The 21,620-nt window shown below is 41.6% G+C and overlaps 1 protein-coding gene across 1 annotated transcript in view; it reads right to left on the bottom strand.

The window, feature by feature from the left end:
• STARD9 (StAR related lipid transfer domain containing 9) overlaps positions 1–21,620 on the bottom strand; it is a 174,760-nt gene that overhangs the window by 66,594 nt on the left and 86,546 nt on the right. Inside the window, exons 6-12 of the mRNA XM_075844676.1 lie at positions 20,526–20,587; positions 13,006–13,118; positions 9,333–9,402; positions 7,227–7,299; positions 5,121–5,188; positions 4,942–5,039; positions 4,344–4,544 (exon numbers count right to left, since the gene is read on the bottom strand). Coding sequence (XP_075700791.1) covers positions 4,344–4,544; positions 4,942–5,039; positions 5,121–5,188; positions 7,227–7,299; positions 9,333–9,402; positions 13,006–13,118; positions 20,526–20,587 — 685 coding nt within the window. The remainder of the gene's footprint in view (positions 1–4,343; positions 4,545–4,941; positions 5,040–5,120; positions 5,189–7,226; positions 7,300–9,332; positions 9,403–13,005; positions 13,119–20,525; positions 20,588–21,620) is intronic.

Genomic DNA, 21,620 nt, shown 5'->3' with positions numbered 1-21,620 from the left:
GACGTACATTTACGGCAAATGTCGGGAAGGGGTTAAAGAGCGTGACCCTAAAAATGAGCACGAATAAAAAATAATAATAAAATGAAATGTAAATAGTATGCACTGTTAGTGTACAGCAAGTCAGTGGGCTCCACTGAGGTGAAGCTTAATGTGAATGTATGGTTAGTATTGAACAAGTCCACGCAGTGCATATGGACCCAGCATTCTATTTTTTTAGGTTCAGTAATTCGATCTATAAATAATTTCTAAAGCAGATAAGGTATAGTAACTTTATCTAGAAGCAAACATTATCTTACAAGTTTACAGTTTTCTATATCCAGCATAATCCTTTGTATATTACAATAATGTATTATAGGCTACCAATGTAACTCTCCCAAGAAAAGTCAGTGCTGGAGAAGTCTAGATGCTTTCCCGCCTGCCTGAAAATTAAATTTTCCTATAGGCGCTTAAAGGGCACCTGTCACCAGCATTTCACCTATTACACCAGCAATACCAGGTGGTAGTGGGTGAAAAATCATTTCTATATAACCTATAATTGTCTTCATAGTCGGCTCTGTAGCTTTAGTATTCAGTTATTTAGTGTTCCCGCACCGTATGCTAATGAGCAGAAAAGAGTCATATCTTCGTTTGAAAAGAGTCATATCTTCAATCCTCAAGTCTTTCCGAATTTACCCCACCTCCTAATTTTGATTGTCAGCTCCTCGCCTTCCCCCAGCACACAAAATCCTGCGCTTGTGCATTGATGTCCTCTTCTGGTGTGTGCGCACAAAGGGACACCAGATTATTACAATAAAAGGCGCAAAATTTTTGCAGACCGTTATTTACAGTAGGAGGAGGAGTTTAGGAGAGGGGATAACGGTAATGAACTTTTGAAAGCAGCGGCCAGTGAGGGATAAGTAAACTTCTATAGGTGAAATGCTGGTGACAGGTTCCCTTTAAAGTGTAGCTAAATGTTCGACAAACTTCTGACATGTCATAGTGATATGTCAGAAGTTTGTATTGGTGGGGGTCCGAGCACTGAGCCCCCCACCAATCACTAGAACGAAGCAGCTGAAGCGCTCGTGTGAGCGTTCAGCTGCTTAGTTTCTGCTCGGCTTTTTCCGGAAATAAATGTATCGTGTACGGGCTCGTAGACTTTGTATTGAGTCCGTACACCAATACATTTATTTACGGAAAAAGCCGAACAGACACGAAGCAGATGAGCGCTCACACGAGCACTTCAGCTGCTTCGTTCTAGCGATTGGTGGGGTCTCAGTGCTCGGACCCCCACCAATCCAAACTTCTGACATGTCACTATGACATGTCAGAAGTTTGCCGAACGTTTAGCTACACTTTAAAGACCAGTGTTAAAAGAATGAGATTCCTTTTAGGGCTTCAAACATTTAGACTTTTCAGTATTATCTTTACAAGACGCCATAATAACAGTTAAGAAAAAAACAAAAAAACCCTGTCATAATTTTATGAAATCTTTTCTTTACTTACTTTAGTTTACGCCTTGTTTACACCTGAAAATAGGTTGTGTGAACCCAGCCTAAGGGTATGTTCACACGGCAGCCTCCGTTACGCCTGAAATTACGAAGCTGTATTCAGGAGTAAACCGCTCCGGAATTTCAGACGTAATGTCATGTGCAGGCGTTTTTCGCAGCGTCCATTACGGACGTAATTGGAGATATTTTTCCATGGAGGCAATGGAAAACGGCTCCAATTACGTCTCAAGAAGTGACAGGCACTTCTTTGACGCGGGCGTCTTTTTTACGCGCCGTCTTTTGACAGCGGCGCGTAAAAAAAATGACCTTCGACACAGTACATCGTAAAACCCATTCAAATGAATTGGCAGATGTTTGCCGATGCTTTGGAGCCGTATTTTCGGACGTAATTCGAGACTAAATCACACCGGAAATACGTCCGTAAATAGGAACCCAGCCTAAGTGTCCAAAAAAGCGCTACATACCGATCCTCATTTTTACGTCGCGTATCATTTGTTTACATTCTATTCAGCTTCTTGCTGAGACTACATTTCCCTGCATGCCTTGCACGCTCTAAGAAGTGTCCTGCCGTTTGTTCATGTGTGTGACTACCGACATCCTTTCCCGTACAATGACTCTCATTGGGATCCCACCATCCATGGTATAACCAAGGCCCCATACTCCCCCCATTTTCCATCTCTTCCCTGAATTTTACCCTGTCCTTTCCAAGTTTTGCACGGTCCCTGCTCTGAAAATAACATAGAGGCGCGCACTCCACACTGTGAAAGAAGATGGCAGTCTTTCATGTGTGGTCTTGGGTCGGGAACAGGAAACCCAACAAACCGTACGTCACTAGAGGAGGCAGAAGGCGTGACATTACAAGTGAGCGGAGAACGATGGCACTTTAAAAAAAAAAAAAGGTAAGTCCACTACCGTTCAAAAGTTTGGGGTCACCCAGACAATTTTGTGTTTTCTATGAAAACTCACACTTATATTTATCAAATGAGTTGCAAAATGACTAGAAAATATAGTCAGGACATTGACAAGGTTAGAAATAATGATTTTTATTTGAAATAATAATTTTCTCCTTCAGACTTTGCTTTCGTCAAAGAATGCTCCATTTGCAGCAATTCCAGCATTGCAGACCTTTGGCATTCTAGCTGTTAATTTGCTGAGGTAATCAGGAGAAATTTCACCCCATGCTTCCAGAAGCCCCTCCCACAAGTTGGATTGGCTTGATGGGCACTTCTTGTGTACCATACGGTCAAGCTGCTCCCACAACAGCTCTATGGGGTTGAGATCTGGTGACTGCGCTGGCCACTCCATTACAGATAGAATACCAGCTGCCTGCTTCTTCCCTAAATAGTTCTTGCATAATTTGGAGGTGTGCTTTGGGTCATTGTCCTGTTGTAGGATGAAATTGGCTCCAATCAAGCGTTGTCCACAGGGTATGGCATGGCGTTGCAAAATGGAGTGATAGCCTTCCTTATTCAAAATCCCTTTTACCTTGTACAAATCTCCCACTTTACCAGCACCAAAGCAACCCCAGACCATCACATTATCTCCACCATGCTTGACAGATGGCGTCAGGCACTCTTCCAGCATCTTTTCAGTTGTTCTGCGTCACACAAATGTTCTTCTGTGCGATCCAAACACCTCAAACTTCGATTCGTCTGTCCAGAACCCTTTTTTCCAATCTTCCACTGTCCAATGTCTGTGTGCTTTTGCCCATATTAATCTTTTCCTTTTATTAGCCAGTCTCAGATATGGCTTTTTCTTTGCCACTCTGCCCTGAAGGCCAGCATCCTGGAGTCGCCTCTTCACTGTAGATGTTGACAATGGCGTTTTGCGGGTACCATTTAATGAAGCTGCCAGTTGAGGACCTGTGAGGCGTCTATTTCTCAAACTAGAGACTCTAATGTACTTGTTTTGTTGCTCAGTTGTGCAGCGGGGCCTCCCACTTCTCTTTCTACTCTGGTTAGAGCCTGTTTGTGTTGTCCTCTGAAGGGAGTAGTACACACCGTTGTAGGAAATCTTCAGTTTCTTGGCAATTTCTCGCATGGAATAGCCTTCATTTCTAAGAACAAGAATAGACTGTCGAGTTTCACATGAAAGCTCTCTTTTTCTAGCCATTTTGAGAGTTTAATCGAACCCACAAATGTAATGCTCCAGATTCTCAACTAGCTCAAAGGAAGGTCAGTTTTATAGCTCCTCTAAACAGCAAAACTGTTTACAGCGGTGCTAACATAATTGCACAAAGGTTTTCAAGTGTTTTCTAATCATCCATTAGCCTTCTAACACAGTTAGCAAACGCAATGTACCATTAGAACACTGGAGTGATGGTTGCTGGAAATGGGCCTCTATACACCTATGTAGATATTGCATTAAAAACCAGACGTTTGCAGCTAGAATAGTCATTTAGCACATTAACAATGTATAGAGTGTATTTCTGATTAATTTAATGTTATCTTCATTGAAAAAAACTGTGCTTTTCTTTCAAAAATAAGGAAATTTCTAAGTGACCCTAAACTTTTGAACGGTAGTGTACATTAAAAGATTATTGTAGGGTGTTGTCGCACATTGTTGCCCTATTTGACTGTATGCAATGCTTTTTCTTTGTTTTTCTGTGCCTCGTGCCCTTTTCCTCTGTTGAGGTTATAGAAAATTATTAAAATACCGAAGTTAAAAAAAAAAAAAAAAAAAGATTATTGTCGGGGAGAGTGTAACAACAATGACAATGTAGAATATATCGGGCAACCCTTTTAAATCTAGAAAGCATGGAGGTTGGGGAAAGGACTGAATGCATAATTTTAGCATTTGATCACAACTGAAAAAATGGTTGTGTTAAAAAACAAAGAAACTAAACAGGCAACTTACTGGCAATCATGATTGTTTTTGAGTTGCCCCCAAGACTGTCCTTTAAAAGCCATGTAAGAACGGAATCTCTGTAAGGCACAAATGGCTGACGTCTTGATCCAGTTGCACTGCTTCCTGTGGGACTGCCTGAGATGCCACTGTCCCCGTCACTGAGGATGCTGTTGATGCTTTGACAGCTACTATTCATTTGGGAATTCTGTGCTACAATAAACAGAAAATTTAGATTTGAGATATTAGTGTCAGGTAATGAATTACAATTATTGTTTGGGATCTGAAAAAAGGGTGACTCTTTTCTCCCCAGAAACAGTGCCACTCTTGTTCATGGGCTATGTCTGATATTGCAGCTCATCCTCACTGAGGTGAATGGGGCTAAGCTGCAATACCAGACACAGCCCATGCTCAAGCGTGACGCTGTTTATGTAATAAGGAGACACAAATTATGGCACAGCAAGAGAGTTTGGTGTAAATAGAAGTTGTAGTCAGTGCTACTCTTTTTAAAACAAATGATTTATTTTCCAGCAGAGCTTGCACAATCGCTGGCATTTTATCAGTATTTTCCTCCCAATTATTTCCGCATTGAGAAACACAAATCACATACCTAATGCAGAGATGACTATACCAAGAGTTACCAAGGACCGGTTTATGTTTGAGCCTTCAGTGAGACGGTCTTTGCAGTAATTTGGAGAAGCTCTTTCACTACAAGGAAACCATAAATATATAAATCAATGCTTTATTGAACATATACCATACCCAACAAAGTATCCTAGCCATACTCACCTGCCTGCCAAGTCTACCAAGTTGATTTTGCTGGCAATTTCTGACGGTAAATTGTCTTCTAACATAGCCTGTGTAGAATGAAATTGCAGTGAGAAAGAAAAGGAGGGGATCATTGCACAATTTCTTCGTGCCCTATTAGGGAATATCGAGGCCAATGAGGGGGTTGCCTTGCTTTGGACCACCTTCTATTAAAAAGCGCAGAATTCCCCTCATATAGAGCAGCTCTCGCTCTGGTGGACCCTTATTATGTATAACATGGCTGACCATTCAGTTGATTTGCCGGTATGTTAACCCCCACATTTGACTAGAATTAGATAATCTATTTGATCATCAATACTAGGAAGGAACCTATAGAGACTAAAGATTTTTTCGCCGCAAATCCACAGCGAAATCTGCACGTGTTAAGTGCAGATATTTCCTGCGGATTCACTGTGGATTTCATCCCTTCTACATTGAAAAAGATGAAACCTTTTCAATAGCTGGCATAGTAATCTGCTGCGGCCTTACAATGAGATAAAGAAGTATCAGAGTATTTCAGAATGTGTTGATTTAAATGGAAATGAGGTCTCTTTTTTATGACCGAGCTGTAAATACAGGGTGTAGTCATTCAGTGGGTAGTACAAAGAGGTCAGCAAGCTGGGAGCTGGAAGTAAAAGGAGTAGATTTCCTCAAAACCTTTTCCTTTGAGGTGCAAAGACTGTGGTATAAATAACACAAATTTGTTGTCTTAACCCCTTTACGACGAAGGACGGATATATCCGTCCAATGCAGGACCTAGTTCCCGCATAAGGCCCTCTGATCCCGTGCGTACTGCCACTGTACCCACGGGATCAGCGGCAGGAGCAAGGCTGTTATACACAGCCTGGCTCCTGCCGCAACTGCCGGAATTGAAGCGCGCTCTGATTCCGGCAGTTTAACCCATAAGATTCCGCTGTCAATAGCGACAGCGACATATAATGTGTTTCACAGAGGGAGGGAGCTCCCTCTGTCACCCCATAAGCGCCCACGAAAATAAATTGCGGGGCGCCATTGGGTTTCCATGGCAGCCGTGGGCCTAACAAAAGCCTTCAGGTCTGCCTTCAGCAACTGCCTATTAGGCCATGCAGGAGGCATGACCTAATAGATTGCCTGTCAGTTTTACACTGACAGGCAATAATGCTTTGGTGTACTAAGTATACCAAAGCATTGTATAAGCGATCAGCAGATCGCATGATGAAGTCCCCTGGTGGGACTAAAACCCAAAAATGTAAAGAAGTTAAATAAAAGTTTATTTAAAAATGTTTTACCCCAAAATATTTTTTATTTTGTAAAAGTGTCAAAACAAATAACACATACATATATATTGTATCCCCACGATTGTAACAACTCGAACAATAAAATTAACACATTAATTAAACCGCCGGATGAACGGTGTAAAAAAAAAAACGCAAAAAACAACGGCAAAATTCTCTTTTCTCCCATTCCCCCCATAAAAAATAAAATAAAAGTTATTCAATAAGTCCCATGTACCCCAAAATAGTACTAATGAAAACTACACCTTGGCCCACAAAAATCGAGCCCACATACAGCCACATTGATGGAAAAATAAAAAAGTTACGGCTCTTGGAACGCGCCGATGCAAAAAAAAGTAATTTTTTTCTAAAAGGGTTTTTATTGTGCAAATGTAGGAAAACATATAAAACCTTTACATAATTTATATCCCCGTAATCGTGCCGACACATAGAATAAAGGCAACATGTTATTTACGCTGCATAGTAAACGGCATAAATTTATAACGTGAAAATCAATGCTGGAATAGCCGCTTATTTTCAATCCTCTCCTAAAATAAAGTTAATAAAAGTTAATCTATATATAATACGTATCCAAAAATGGTGCAATTGAATAATACAACTCGTCGCGCAAAAAACAATCCCTTATACTGCTATGTCCACGGAATAAAGTTATAACTCTTGGAATGCGACCATGAGAAAACAAAAAATATTCTTTGGACATGAACGTGCAAAATGGCCTGGTCATTAAGAGGTTAAAAGGCACCAATGGCATTTTGATATGCGAACAACAAATCCATCATAATAGTCCACGGGAATTTCAAATGTTACAATTTACCTGTGTGTACTGGATAGTAAAGATGGCATGAGAACGGCTACTAGCATCGTGGACATGGGTGGCTGCTGTTATTCTACAGCGAGGGACAAGAACAATAACAGTTATTTATGGACATATATTGTTTGTTTTTGTTTTGTTTTTTTAGTCTATTTTTTGAGCTCATGTGATGGACACACAGGAGCACGGCTTGTTACAGGTACAGTACAGTTATCAGAGCAAAGTACCCGTGTACCACATGACCAGGACAGACTTTTATCCACTCCAAGTAAATAATGAGAGTTCCTACTCAATGACTGCAAACAGAGATACTTGTATTCAAGATTAAAATGAACATTAAAAGCGGTGTCCAACTTTGCAACCATTTTTTTTTGTTATTGTTCCAATGTATCTAAAATGAGAAATAAGGCAACTTTGTAAATGATCTTAATTAAAAATGTCCTATCATTTTGTGATTCATAGCTTCTGTGCAGACCGAGACGTCCCCAAGGTAACAGACTACAAACTAAGGCCTCATTTACACCTGCGTAATATACGCGCGTGCTTTTCACGCGTGTCGTACGCACCTATATTACTCTATGGGGCAGTGCAGACAATGCGTGAATTTTGCGCAGCGCGAGTGCGTTGCGTAAAACTCACGACATGTTCTATAATCGTGCGTTTTTCGCGCATCACGCACCCATTGAAGTCAATGGGTGCGTGAAAACCACGCATGCCGCACGGAAGCACTTCCGTGCGAACTGCGTGATTCGCGCAAGAGCTGTCAAACTGAATGTAAACAGAAAAGCACCACGTGCTTTTCTGTTTACAAACATCCGAACGGAGTGTCTTAGAGATGAGCGAACCGAACTTCACCGGGTTCGGCCGAACTCGTTTTGACCGAACCCGGCAGGAGACAGTCACTGTCCAGGGTGCTGAAAGAGTTAAACTGGTTCAGCACCCTGGACAGTGACTTCCGATCCCAATATACGTGAACGTGTAAAAAAAAAAAAGTTCTGACTTACCGATAACTCCCGGCTTCTTCCTCCAGTCTGACCTCCCGGGATGACAATTCAGTCCAAGTGACAGCTGCAGCCAATCACAAGCCAAGCACAGGCTGCAGCGGTCACATGGACTGCCGCGTCATCCAGGGAGGTGGGCCAGATGTCAAGAGAGGCGCGTCACCAAGGACGCGTCACCAAGGCAACGGCCGGGAAGTTCTCGGTAAGTATGAACCTCTTTTTTTTTAAACAGGTTACTCGATATTGTGATCGGAATTCACTGTCGAGGGTGCTGAAAGAGTTACTGCCGATCAGTTAACTCTTTCAGCACCCTGGACAGTGACTGACGTCGACTAGCCTCATCTCTATGATGGCGGCTGCGGAAAATCACGCAGCCGCGCATCATACACGGATGACACACGGAGCTGTCAAGTGCCTTTTGCGCACCTGTATAATCACTTTCATCTGTTCCCCTCTTTTTGCTTACCAACCAAATGAATGAAAGCAAGACAGAAGGGGGTATGAATGCAGGATTAGACTACAAAGGGTTTGCTTGTAAACTGATACCATGGGGACGCCTAGGTCTGCGTAGGAGCTGAAGACACAAAATGTTAGGAAATATTTAATTTAAAACTTATCGCAAAGTTGATCCACTTTTCATTTTTGATAGATTGGGACAGATTAATAAAAAACGTACAGCAATTAAATGCTCAATCCATAAAACCACTTACAATTTTGATGAAAATTATGGAAATATAAACAGGTAAAATCCAATAGTACAAATACATAATAGGAGGGCGTAACAACCCCATAAAAATGCCAAATAATCTCACATCACAAGGATAATACGTGTTAAAGGCCTATAGAGGAATGAAGTGCAGGTAAGATATAAAACAAGCAATCAAGATAGTCCAACAACAAGATATCTAGAACCAAGTATCGTCCCACCCCCAAATATCATGTGAAGTAGTTGGGAAATCTGAGGGGTAGGTATTCTGACCAGATTATCATACAGTACCAAGCATACAATAGCTGAAGGACCATTGTTCAATAAGTAAAACCAGAAAAATCACATACAATTATAGAATGAACACATAACAGCTATGGTAAGGAATAAAATATAAATTACCTGTTTTCCATTCCTTCTTCTAGGAGAGCAACAACTTGTTCATAATCAGTTACTACATGCTGTGATAATCCTATTTTTAAAGCAAAGAAAATTAAAGATTAATTTGTATGCAAATCATTAGAGAAAAATTATAAACGGGAAAAATATTTACAAGAAAAATAGTCATCCTTTAGTTAATGTGATAAGTAAAACAAGTAAAAATAAAAAAAATATATAAAATGCAAAATATAAATCATAAATATTTATAAAACAGGACTAATACTACTGTAATGACTCAACTGCAATTCTGTTATAGTGCAGTTGTTTGGAGATACCTTCCTCCACTAGGGGGCAGTATGCTAACAAAATGAAAGCAATAAGTGTCCATGCAAACTATAGCCCTGACCTGTTAATTAAGTTATTTTATATAGTGTGGGGAATACATAACCCCACATATCAATAAGTCGTGTCATGGCTAGAGGTGGTCCATCCTGCCACATAAGAGGGTGGAGCAATGACTAAATTCACAACAATGTAATCATGCTAGAGGGATACATTAAAATCTATATAGAATGTCAGGATTCAATACAGAGGGTGTAAAGTCATAAGCAATTAGGTGAAGGGCTCAGTATAGCTTTTCCATTGAGTCCTGGACATCAGAGCCATGCAGCTATGCAGTGCATGACACAGGGATTCTCTTTGGCATAACGCAATGTATCAGCTTTTCCCAAAATGATTCTTTATTTTTTAGTTGTTGAATAAAAGGTTCAACGTTTTATTAAGAGTTTACACTTTACAAAATATAAATATTTTAAAGAGCAGCCTGCAATACAATATAAATACAGTTACACAGTATGCATTGCACAAATATACAATAAAACCTCATTACATGTTCCTACCCGGTGACACGTGTCTCCAAGATCCAGAGGCTTGGATAGCTGAATTATGTGCATTTAGGTATATTTTAATGGTTTATCAGGGTACTCTCTGTTTATAGGTATTAATAATTAACAATAATAGAGCTGCATAATCTAAGGGCATGTAAGAGACTGATATTACATTTATAAACTGCTACCAACAGGAACCAGTCTCTTTCTTCAAAAGCAATGCAGTAAATGCATAATCTGCTCTTATTTTCGTCAGATTTCAACAATGACCCTCTTTGCATTTTCCGTTTTCTTTCTGAGATCCACACGGCTTCCTATGAAATTGCTGGGAAATCCACATGATTCTAATTTTAAGTATAAGCTAAGTGTCTCGAGGATATGTTCTCCACAAACACTTCTATTCAGCTAAAGGTTTACAGCACTTGTCATGTGCTGAATGCGTCATCTCCCAATTTTTGAAACTAAAAATATGACAAGCAGATATATCACACACTTTGAGGAATAAAATCCCGCCAGTTTTCAGGTGTAATTGTATTAAAAAAAAAGTGCACAAGTAAAAATGTTTGTTTGTGTTAATTGTGGCCTCCAAGTCATCGATTTACTGACACTTTGTTAGTAAGGGTACGTTCACACGCTTAACAAAAAACGGCTGTAAAATACGGAGCTGTTTTCAAGGGAAAAAGAGCCTCTGATTTTCAGCCATTTTTAAAGCATCAAGCGATTTTTGATGCGTTTTTTACGGCCGTTTTTGGAGCGGTTTTTCTATTGAGACAATGAAAAACGGCTCCAAAAACGGATCAAGAAGTGACATGCACTTCTTTTTTACGCACCGTTTTTACAAACGACCATGTAAAAAAACACCCCTTGGGAACGAAACACAGTTTTTCTCATTGAAATCAATGGGCAGATGTTTGGAGGCGTTCAGGCAAAGACATGGCATTGTTGGAGAGATGAAGTTGGTGTTCTTAAATGTGTGCTTGGTTCCCCCAGTTTTCTAGCCCCCAAGCTATGTTTTGGTCAACTATTAGATTCAGATCATTGGCCCCATCAGACAAATTTTCATTAGAATGTCCCTATTTATGGCTTGTAAAACCATTACCCTTATGTGGATGGCCCCCGGCACCTCGACTAGCGATTTCTGGATCAAGTTGATTGATGACATGCTGAAATTTGTAAAAGTCATGTATCAGCACCGTAAGTGCCCCCACAAGCTTGAAAAGGTCTGGGCTCCTTGGGGTTCTTGCAATAGTACTCAGTCATTGGATGAGTAAAGTTTGACCTGCTGAGAATTCCGGGGTCCACTGCTTTTAATGTCCTCGTACACGTTCTATTGATTAAGGTGGGACAAATGATACGAATATCTGACATGTTTTCTATCTTGCTGACATGTATCTATTCATTTTCTTGACCCTTATCTAATGGTTGTTGAGACATTATTTGACCTGTAATGACGCACGGCTTATGAATACATGTGTTGTATTTTAGTGCTTGTTCTTGCAGTAATCTGTAACTGTGAAAATCTTGAACTGAACCGATTTTAAAAAAAGCAAAAAAATAACACATCGTATTGTTCAATACTCTACGCTGCATTCCCCACGCAGGACGTGGCAGATTAGTTTGGTCTTCATTAAAATGAATTTGTCACATTGAACATGCTGTCTTATCTGCTGGTAGTAGGTTATAGAGCACGATGAGCTGAGCAGAATGAGATGTAGTTTTGTGCAAAAATGAATAAACAATTTTTTTCATTTCAATCCCTGTTCACTGTAGGCTGAAGGGTCCAGTGGGGAAGGGGAGTTCAACCATTGATTGACAGCCTTTCATGTATGAGTGGGCATAAAGAAATAACAGCCAATTGCTGATTAGGACCGCTCACTGGACTCCTAGGCACAGATTTAGCTGGGATTTCAATTAATAAATTACAGGTTAAATCAGTGTGGGGCTCAACACCCCTAAACGCACATTATTTAAGGGGTTGTCCCATACACAACCGCTTTTCATATGCCCTATAAGGGTATATGGACGTCATAGAGGGGGTGACTCTTGCTTGGGACTCCACTGTAAGAGCAGAGAGACGCTGCAGAGAGTATTTTGTTTACTCTCCGGCAATCTCAACGTGACAATGTATTACATGGTAGCTTATTTATTTGAATAATGGGAGCAATGTAACACATATAAATAAGCCATTGCATGGAACTTCCCGAATCAATGATAGTAGATCGCCAACTGTTCATAAAGCTGGACCCACACAATGACCAGCTGATTGCCGGGGTGGCTTGTTCATTTTCGTAAGGACTGGATAACAGAAATGTAGACATTATTGGTATTACAAGACATCGTTAGATTCCATAACTAAACAACTTGCTTTCTTTATACTTCATTTTTAAGGTTCTGGGCTTCCGTTTTTAACAATAGCCACGATGCAGTGCCAGATACTTTTTACGTTGGATATCAGCGGCTCCCGACGGACCCCATTGACGTATAATGGCTTCCTTCAAGGTGTCTGTCATTTTGACTGTAAAAAATAGTCCTACAGCAGAACAAATTTATTTTCGGCAATTTTGATTAAATCTGCCACGGAGGTTCCGAATGTAGCCTCGAACGCAGATGTAAACATGGCCTTTACAGAAGCGGAAAACATTTAATTCAATGTGAGAATTTATTTATCCAGCACAACATTTTACACTATCGCAGGTGATCCAAATTTCTTAGCCTTAATAACAAGTGAATGTTAATGGAAAATGTAATATAAAGACATTTTTTTGCACCCCACTTTGTGTGTAGCTGCTATTGCTTTTCTATCATACCTTGCACATATGGCCCCTTCTCTGGGTGCTCCCGGACTCGCAGGGTATAAGGTTTCTTCTGCTCAGATTGGTGCAGCAAATCCCGGACACGCTCATTATAAATTTCTAGAAAACTGACGCAAAAATCGTAAAAATTATTATGAGGTACATACGATATCACAATTACAATTACCGGTTTCAAAAATATAAAGGCCACCAAGCTCTTCAAAACATTCTACATGCAAATTTCTTAGCAAATTGGCTATGAAGAGTGTTTAGAAAAGCTTAGGACCTACATTCACAATATAGAACCATTAAAAGTCCAAACCATTGGTTTGCACTCAGCAGTCTGGTTTTCTACAGACAACATTGTTTTGTATATGCAAATGTTCTAAGTGAGAAAAAGATCGGCACTGCTTTGGCTCTTGGAGCACTACATGTCTCAATAATCAGACGACCACATACGGTCTAAACGGATTCAATTGGATCCACAACAGGTGGTGCTTAGTGGTATGATTAGACTAGCACAGGTATAATAGTAAAAAGTAGAAAAAAATCCACGCCACTCACCATTCAGTAGAATTTTTAATTTAACCCCTTAATGACCAGGCCATTTTGCGCGTTAATGACCAAGGATTATTTTTTGTTTTCCCACGGTCGCATTCCAACAGCCGTAACTTATTTTTTATTCCGTCAACATAGCCGTATAAGGGCTTGTTTTTTTGCGGGCCGAGTTGTATTTTTCAATTGCACCATTTTTGGATGCATACAATATATCGATTAACTTTTATTAACTTTATTTTAGTATACCAAAGCATTATTGCCTGTAAAACTGACATGCAATCTATTAGGCCATGCCTCTAGGCAGTTGCTGAAGGAAGACCTGGGGGCCTTTGGAAACCCAACGGCGCCCTGCAATTTCTTTGCGGGGGTGCCGGTAGGGTGACAGAGGGAGCTCCCTCCCCCTGTCAAAAACACTAGATGCCACGGTCATTATGTCAGAGGCATCTAATGGGTTAAACTGCCGGAGTCGGAGTGCACTTCAATTCCGGCAGATGCGGCAGGAGCCATGCTGTGTATAACAGCCGTGCTCCTGCCACTGGCAGTACCCACGCGATCAGAGGATGGATATATCCGTCCTTTTGCGGGAACTAGCACCTGCACATGACTGATATATCCATCCTTCATCGTTAAGAGGTTAATCTTGCGCCAACATTAAATGAAAGTTCTACTGAATGGTGAGTGCCGTTGATTTTTTCTTCTCTTTACCATTGTTTTGTATGTATCACTTCTTTATAGGTTTACCTTAAGGCTATGTTCACACGGCAGCGTCCGTTACGGCTGAAATTACGGTGCTGTTTTCAGGAGAAAACAGCACCGTAATTTCAGCCGTAATGGCATGTGCAGGCGTGTTTCGCTGCGTCCATTACGGACGTAATTGGAGCTGTTTTTCCATGGAGTCCATGGAAAACGGCTCCATTTACGTCTGAAGAAGTGACAGGCACTTCTTTGACGCCGGCATCTTTTTTACGCGCCGCCTTTTGACAGCGGCGCGTAAAAAAAAATGACCGTCGGCACAGAACATCGTAAGACTCATTCAAATGAATGGGCATATGTTTGCCAACGCTTTTGAGACGCATTTTCGGATGTAATTCGGGGCTAAAACGCTAGAATTACGTCCGTAAATAGTGTGTGTGAACCCAGCCTTAGTGTCAACAAAATTAATTCTGTAGCCATGAAAAGAGAAATAAGTCCAGCCTAATTTCATACTGAGACATACAGAGGTTTTTTTTGTCGGAGCACCATACAGCGGCACATGGAGTGCACTGGGCTGTGGAGCTAATATTGTTAGTGATTATCACTTAAAGAGAACCTTTTGCGGGGGCGTGGCTTGGCACGCAGCGAGAGCAGTCGCATGACTTAGGAGCACCTCAGTGACCTTGTACCATACATATCCTGTACTCATCCTTTCATTTCAAAATTCCGTCCCGGAGATCCAAGAGGTTGAAGGTCGCCGGGAGAGATGTCATGAGCCCCACGAAAGGTCAAACGGCCGCAGAAAAGCTGCAGGAAGTTGCAAGGGGAGAAGGCCAACATGGCGGCCGCACCCCTCAGCCACAGCGTTCTAGAGGAAGTGAGTCCTCTGGAGGGAAAGCCTCATTAGCTGCGGAGGAGGAGCCTGAGCCGGAACCTACCCTGACGGAGGTGACCAATAAACTGCTGGCGGCCATCTCAGCATGCAATACCTCCTTAACAGGCAAGTTGGAGGAGGTGAAGATTGACATAGGCCTTATCAGGTAGGATATGCAGGCCTTAAGGAAACGAGTGATGCATGTGGAGGATAGAGTATCCGGCGTGGAGGATAGGACAGCCGCCATGCCGTGTGCACTTGTAAATCTGGAATCGGCTGCTGTACTTTGGAACAAACAAATGACAGACAATCTAGAGAACCAGCTATGCCGGAATAATATTGGGATAATTGGCATGCCGGAAAAGATAGAAGGTCAGAACCCGGGCGATTTTGTTGTGAAGTGGATAAGGGAATTGCTACCTGACGTGCCATTTTCGCAGGTCTTTGCTGTGGAGCGGGCCCATAGGGTTCCAGCCAGACCGCCTCCACCGGATGCCCCGCCAAGACCACTTCTAGCTCATCTGCTGAACTGCAATGATAGAGATGTGATTTTACGTCTAGCTCGTAGACTACCGGCGATTACATATAATGGGGCTGCTGTCTCGATTTTCCCTGATTTTTCAGCTGATCTGCAAGAACGCAGAGTGACATTTATGGCTGTGAAGCGCCGCCTGAGAGACTTGAATATACCATACTCTATGGCATACCCCGCGAGGCTAAGGGTGGTAAATAACGAATGCTCCATTTTCTTCAACTCTCCGCATGAAGCTGATGAGTGGGTGAGAAGTAGACTACCTCGACATAATTGATCCTCTCCTTGGGAACATATTGGATCTGTCGTTTGCAATGTGCTTCACTTGGTCTATTGAAGGATACCTATATTTCCTATGCCATTGGAACATTCTTCCTTTCCAGGACTCCACCATTAAGTATTTACCATCACCAGTGGACTATATCCTGCAATATGAACGATATGGGACGATCTGATCTGGACTGCGGGATGAGGACATACTGGATGCTGGTCATCTTACGTAATTATATGGTCTGCGCTGTATTGCTGGATATGAAGGTAGTATAGCAGATCAGTTTTGTGTGTTCCACTATAGGCCTTATGGGGACTCTAAGTAATAAGAATACTTGATGCATCCTGTGCTGAAAAAAATTTCTCCGTTGGGATATGGCACAGGATCTTCCCAGTACTTATTTAGTGCCACAGGTATGGCCAGGTTTCGGCAATGGCCTATTTGTCACCTTGCGTTGCCGATCAAAATAAATGTTCTTTTGTTTGTTGTTTTCTACGTTTATGAAAATGCCGTATGTAGGCGATATTATACAGATCTAAGAGTACAAATATATGCAAGACCACACCTTACAGTATATGATGTTGGTAATTTGTGTCACAGATGCTGAAATATTTACAGTTTACTTGGAAGACTTACTCCGGTTCAGAGTTAGACCTATGTATATACAATGACCTCTATACAGGTTATGTCATGGAATGTGAGGGGCTTAGGTAATCCATGGAAACGTGCTATACTGTTCACCTATATTCACAAATTTAACCCTCATATCTTATGCTTGCAGGAAACGCATTTAGTGCCTGATAAAGTTAGACTTCTACACAGACCGTGGGTCCAATGGTCTTACCACTCATTTCACACATCTTACGCCAGTAGGGTTTCCAGGTTAATACACAAATCCCTACGCTGGGATGTGGTCAAAACCAGTGTAGACAAAGAGGTATTGCAGGAGACTAATAGGTAGTTTGAGGAATTGAATATTCTTTGGGATACTCTGAAAGCATACCTGAGGGGTTGTTTGCGATCTACTATTGCTTATTTGAAGCGTGAAGCTTCTAGGGATGAGGGAGATATGGCGATGCAATGTGGTGCTCTGGAGGACAGATACATCGTGGACCCCTGGGACATAAATAAAGATAACTGGTTGCAGATGGGGCGTAGGTATCTATTTCTGGTACAAGAAAAAGCATACAGGAAAGTGTTTTTTGCTAAGCAAGTCTATAATGTGCTGGGTAACCAGTCAAGTAAACTTCTGGCCCACATAATACACCAAAACTCCCAAAGTCCGGCTATATTGAAGCCTCAGGACTCGGGGAGTATTCTGACGGACACCCCGAGAATAGCGGACAGATTTGTTCAATTTTATAGGGATTTGTATTCCTCCCAGATCTCATATGAATGGCTCGACTTTATGTCCTACATGGACGGCATGACATTCGCGCAACTTGATGATACGGGTAGAGCAGCCCTGGAATTGGATATAACCAACGTTGAGGTCCTACAGGCCCTAACAGATATGTCAAGGTGAAAGGCGTCCGGCCCAGATGGAATTCCTCTGGAGGTGTACCTTCGTTACTCCGACCATCTCATTCCCTCGCTCTGCTTGATGTACTCCCATGCTCGGAGTGTTGGTAAACTACCAGACAGTGTGTATGATGCCACAATCATAATTTTATTGAAACCGGATAAGGACCCCGTTGAATGTGGCTATTGCTTATGAAGGTACCAGCTAGTAGACTCAATAAAGTAATTTTGCAGATCATACGTTCTGATCAGGCGGGCTTTATGCCCGGAAAGTCTACTTCAGAAAATATTAGGAAAGTTCAATCTGAGCTCACTCATATTGGAACAGCTATGAAAGCTGATTGGGCTTTGGCACCTCTTGACGCTGCCAAGGCTTTCAATTCAATCGAGTCGCCCTACCTATTGGAAACGTTGCGGAGGTTCAGATTTGGTCTGACCTTCATCAAATGGATAACTATTCTGTATAAATATCCGAGGGCGCAAATACTAGTTAATGGTATCTTGTCCTCATTCTTCCCTCTACACCGGGTTGTCCCCATTCCCCGTTACTGTTCACTATTGCTATCGAACCCCTGGTGATTAATATACGGGATCATCCAACTTACAGGGGGATAGCGATGGGAACACGGGAAGACAGGATTAGTTTATACGCCTATGACATGATCCTTTATATGACTCACCCGAGCAACTCTTTAAGAACAGCCATTGCTGTAGTGGATAACTTTGGGCGTATTTCTGGGTTACATATTAATTGGAGCAAGTCTTTCTTTATGCCATTGAAGGGAGTGAGATGGTCGGAAACGGAATTGGGTTTGCGGGTGGTGCCATCATTTAAGTACCTGGGTATTATTATTAATAGGGACCATGCCTCCAATGTCTTGCCTTTGTTGGAATACATGAGGATCAAATTTAGAGTGTGGAGTAGGCTTCCACTGGCGGTGGCGGGACGCATCAACCTCATTAAATTGGTAATCCTTCCGAAATGCCTCTATATTCTTGAACATGCTGCTATACCAATATACAAGTCATTTTTAAACATACTTAATGCTTTATACTCAGCATTCATTTGGGTTCTAATCGGTCTAAGCTTAGTTTATCTACCTTGCAGCATCCTAAACATCTGGGGAGCGGCATTGCCGGATATATACCTATACTACGTGGCGGGTCAACTGAGATATTTGAAGCTGTGGATTGATCATGCCCCCTTACCAAATAGGGAACAACATTTAGCTACTTATTTGCATCTCTCCGATTTGTGGCCAGTTCTGGAAAGTCCCCCAGGGACTATTAAAGACATGCTACCCATACATAAGGTGGCATCACAAGTCTGGTCAGCCGCAAAACATATATATGACTACTCGGATGTACAGTCGGACATGACTTTATGGTTCAACCCACTCCTTACACACCTGTCGGATGGGGTACGAAATATAGGGGATGTATATACTGTCAACTTTTAAGTCCTTTACACAGATGCAGAGTGATTTTCATCTTCCTAGGGAGGGTTTCTACAGATATTTGCAACTACGTCATGCTCTCAAAAGCCAATATCTGCTGTCAGGGGTTAGCTTCTCACAATTTCCGTTGATAGGAGTATTCAAATCAAGAGATCCGAGGGGATTGATATCAGCCATTTATACCTCTATTATCCAATTAAAGTTGGCCAATACACCATTACAGGTGAGGGAGAAATGGGAGACGTTAACAGATCTGTCAGGAGAAGATTGGGAGGAGATACTTTCTTCCCCACTCAATGTATCACCAGCTGCCAACAATAAAATTATTCAATTGTCAATAATCCATCAAAGCGATCTTACACCGGTGAGAATGTATAAAATGGGTAGATCCCTAGTACGGAATGTCATAGGTGTCGTTTTCCTAGATCTGATTTTTGGCACATGATGTGGGCATGTCCGATTATCTCCTCTTTTTGGGAGGAGGTGGTGGAAGGAATGTCTGTTTGGTGTGTTACCTGAGCATCAATGCCCCTATTATACGAGAATCCTTCTTCAAGAGGTATTATTCACGGCACGAAAAACCATTGCACTTCAGTGGATGGATCAGAGGCCTCCAAAAATTTCTATGTGGAAGTCACTAATTAACTCAATAATTCCTTATGAACGAGTACTCTATAAACGTTGAGGGTGTGCAAGTAAGTTTTCTAGGATGTGGGACGTATGCTGTAACTTGCCCTTCACTCAGTATACCCCACATAGGTTTTTTAATTTGAGAGACGAACTGCTGAGAACTTGAGGAGTGGCTTGCAGCCTGCAAGGAACCTCTAACCATTTTATCTCTGTATTCGATTTTTCTTCCTTTTGTATTGCATTCACAAAAATATGTATCATTGCTTGCTTTCCAAGATGCGGTACGAGTTTGGCTATTTATATATGACCTTGTAATGTTGTTTTCACTTGTAACATTTATGCATTCGTTTATGATGACAAACTGTATTCTATCTCTGATTGTATGCCGAATGCATTTGTACTATAACTCTTCAATAAAACAAGTTTAAAAAAAGACAACCTTTCACCTGCCCATACATGTGCAGCTAAGTGTACAAACCCAGTCTAACTATACAAAAACTCTCCCATGTTTTTCCGTTATTTAGATATTGGTGCCGTTATATTTGGCGCCCGAGTTTTAAATAACCCCCTGAACTGTCAATGGGGCGTGTAATTGGCATTGGGGCGTGTAACATCGCTGTAACACTGTCCAATCAGCTACGGACAGTGTCACAGCAATAGCTGGAGAGAGCGCAATGAGAGCGCGCACACACACTCTCCTCTCTCCAGCTCTTACTGTGACACTGTCCGTAGCTGATTGGACAGTGTCACAGAGATATTACACGCCCCCTTGCCAATTACACGCTCCATTGACAGTTCAGGGGGTTATTTAAATATTGGACGCCCAATATAACAGCACCGATATCTAAATAGCGGAGGAGGAAAATGTTTAAAGTGCCCCAGGGTTTGTGCATCCCTGCCTATTACATGCTGCACATGTATGGGCAGGTGAAAGGTTCTCTTTAACACATTCACACAGCAAGAAAGTACCAGCAACTTTGATTATTAATCACAACGCACCTCACTTCAATCCGGCTTGAGGATGGAGTGCCTGGAGAGCCATCATTATAATGGAAAAGACCCTGCAACAGTGGAAGAGAATACAAGATCACAATCAAAACATATTTAGGGAAAAATTATATTTAAGGAGTCTGGCAGCAGTTTTCACCCCCCCCCCCCCCCCACCTCCAGACCACTGACACTGCTAATTAGATATAGTGGAAAGCAGTGGAAACATACCTATGTTAAGAATTTTAGCCTTTGCAGAACTGTAAAAAAGTAGTTTTTTTCTTCCAACGCTGTATACAATTTAGCATCCTGAGCTCTATCTCCTCCTCATCCTCTTCTCTCTGCAGTTGACTGATGGCTCTGGATAGAATTGCGTATGACGCAGAAGTTTAGTAGAGCCATCAGTCAACAGCAGAAGGGAGCGGATGGGTTAGAGCTCAGGATGTAGGACACTTTCCAGTTCAGCAAACCTGTACAAGTTAATTTGCATATGTCGTGTGGGAGAATAAAACTTATTTTTTACAGTCAAGGACTAAAATCGTCAACATAGGTATGTTTCCACTGCTTTCCACTACCTAACTAACTGTGTCAGCAATTGGCAGTGGGGAAAAACGCTTCAGTTTGGTATGGGTAAGTTCTGTTTCTGTGAAATTCCTTCAAGTTCTCACCATTGTATGTACCGTATGTACGTTTGTGCTTGTATTTGCTATATGTATGTTGTATGTGCCTATATTTACTATAAGTATGTGCTGTATTTATTGTACACTATAAGTATGTGAATACCTAACCACCATTTCTATAGGAGCTTGTTAGATATCCCATCCCAAAACTATGGGTGTTAATACTAAGTTGGGACCCCTTTTACAGGTATAACAGTCTCTACTCGTCTTCGAAGGCTTTTCAGCGTATTTTGGAGTGTGTATGTGGTAATTTGTGCTCATACAGTCACAAGAGCATTTTTGAGGTCAGGCACTGATGTTGGGCAAGAAGGTCTGGCTTGCAATCAGGTTCCCAATTTATTCCAAAGGTGTTGGATGGGGCTGGGATAAGTGCTCTGTGCAGGCCACTCAAGGTCCTCCACAAAAAAACTCGTTATGTCTTTATGGA

The sequence above is a fragment of the Rhinoderma darwinii genome, chromosome 12 (assembly GCF_050947455.1).
Source record: "Rhinoderma darwinii isolate aRhiDar2 chromosome 12, aRhiDar2.hap1, whole genome shotgun sequence".
Lineage (NCBI taxonomy): Eukaryota > Metazoa > Chordata > Amphibia > Anura > Rhinodermatidae > Rhinoderma > Rhinoderma darwinii.
Note: the sequence above shows the minus strand (reverse complement) of the source record. Positions and strands in the feature narration are given on the sequence as shown.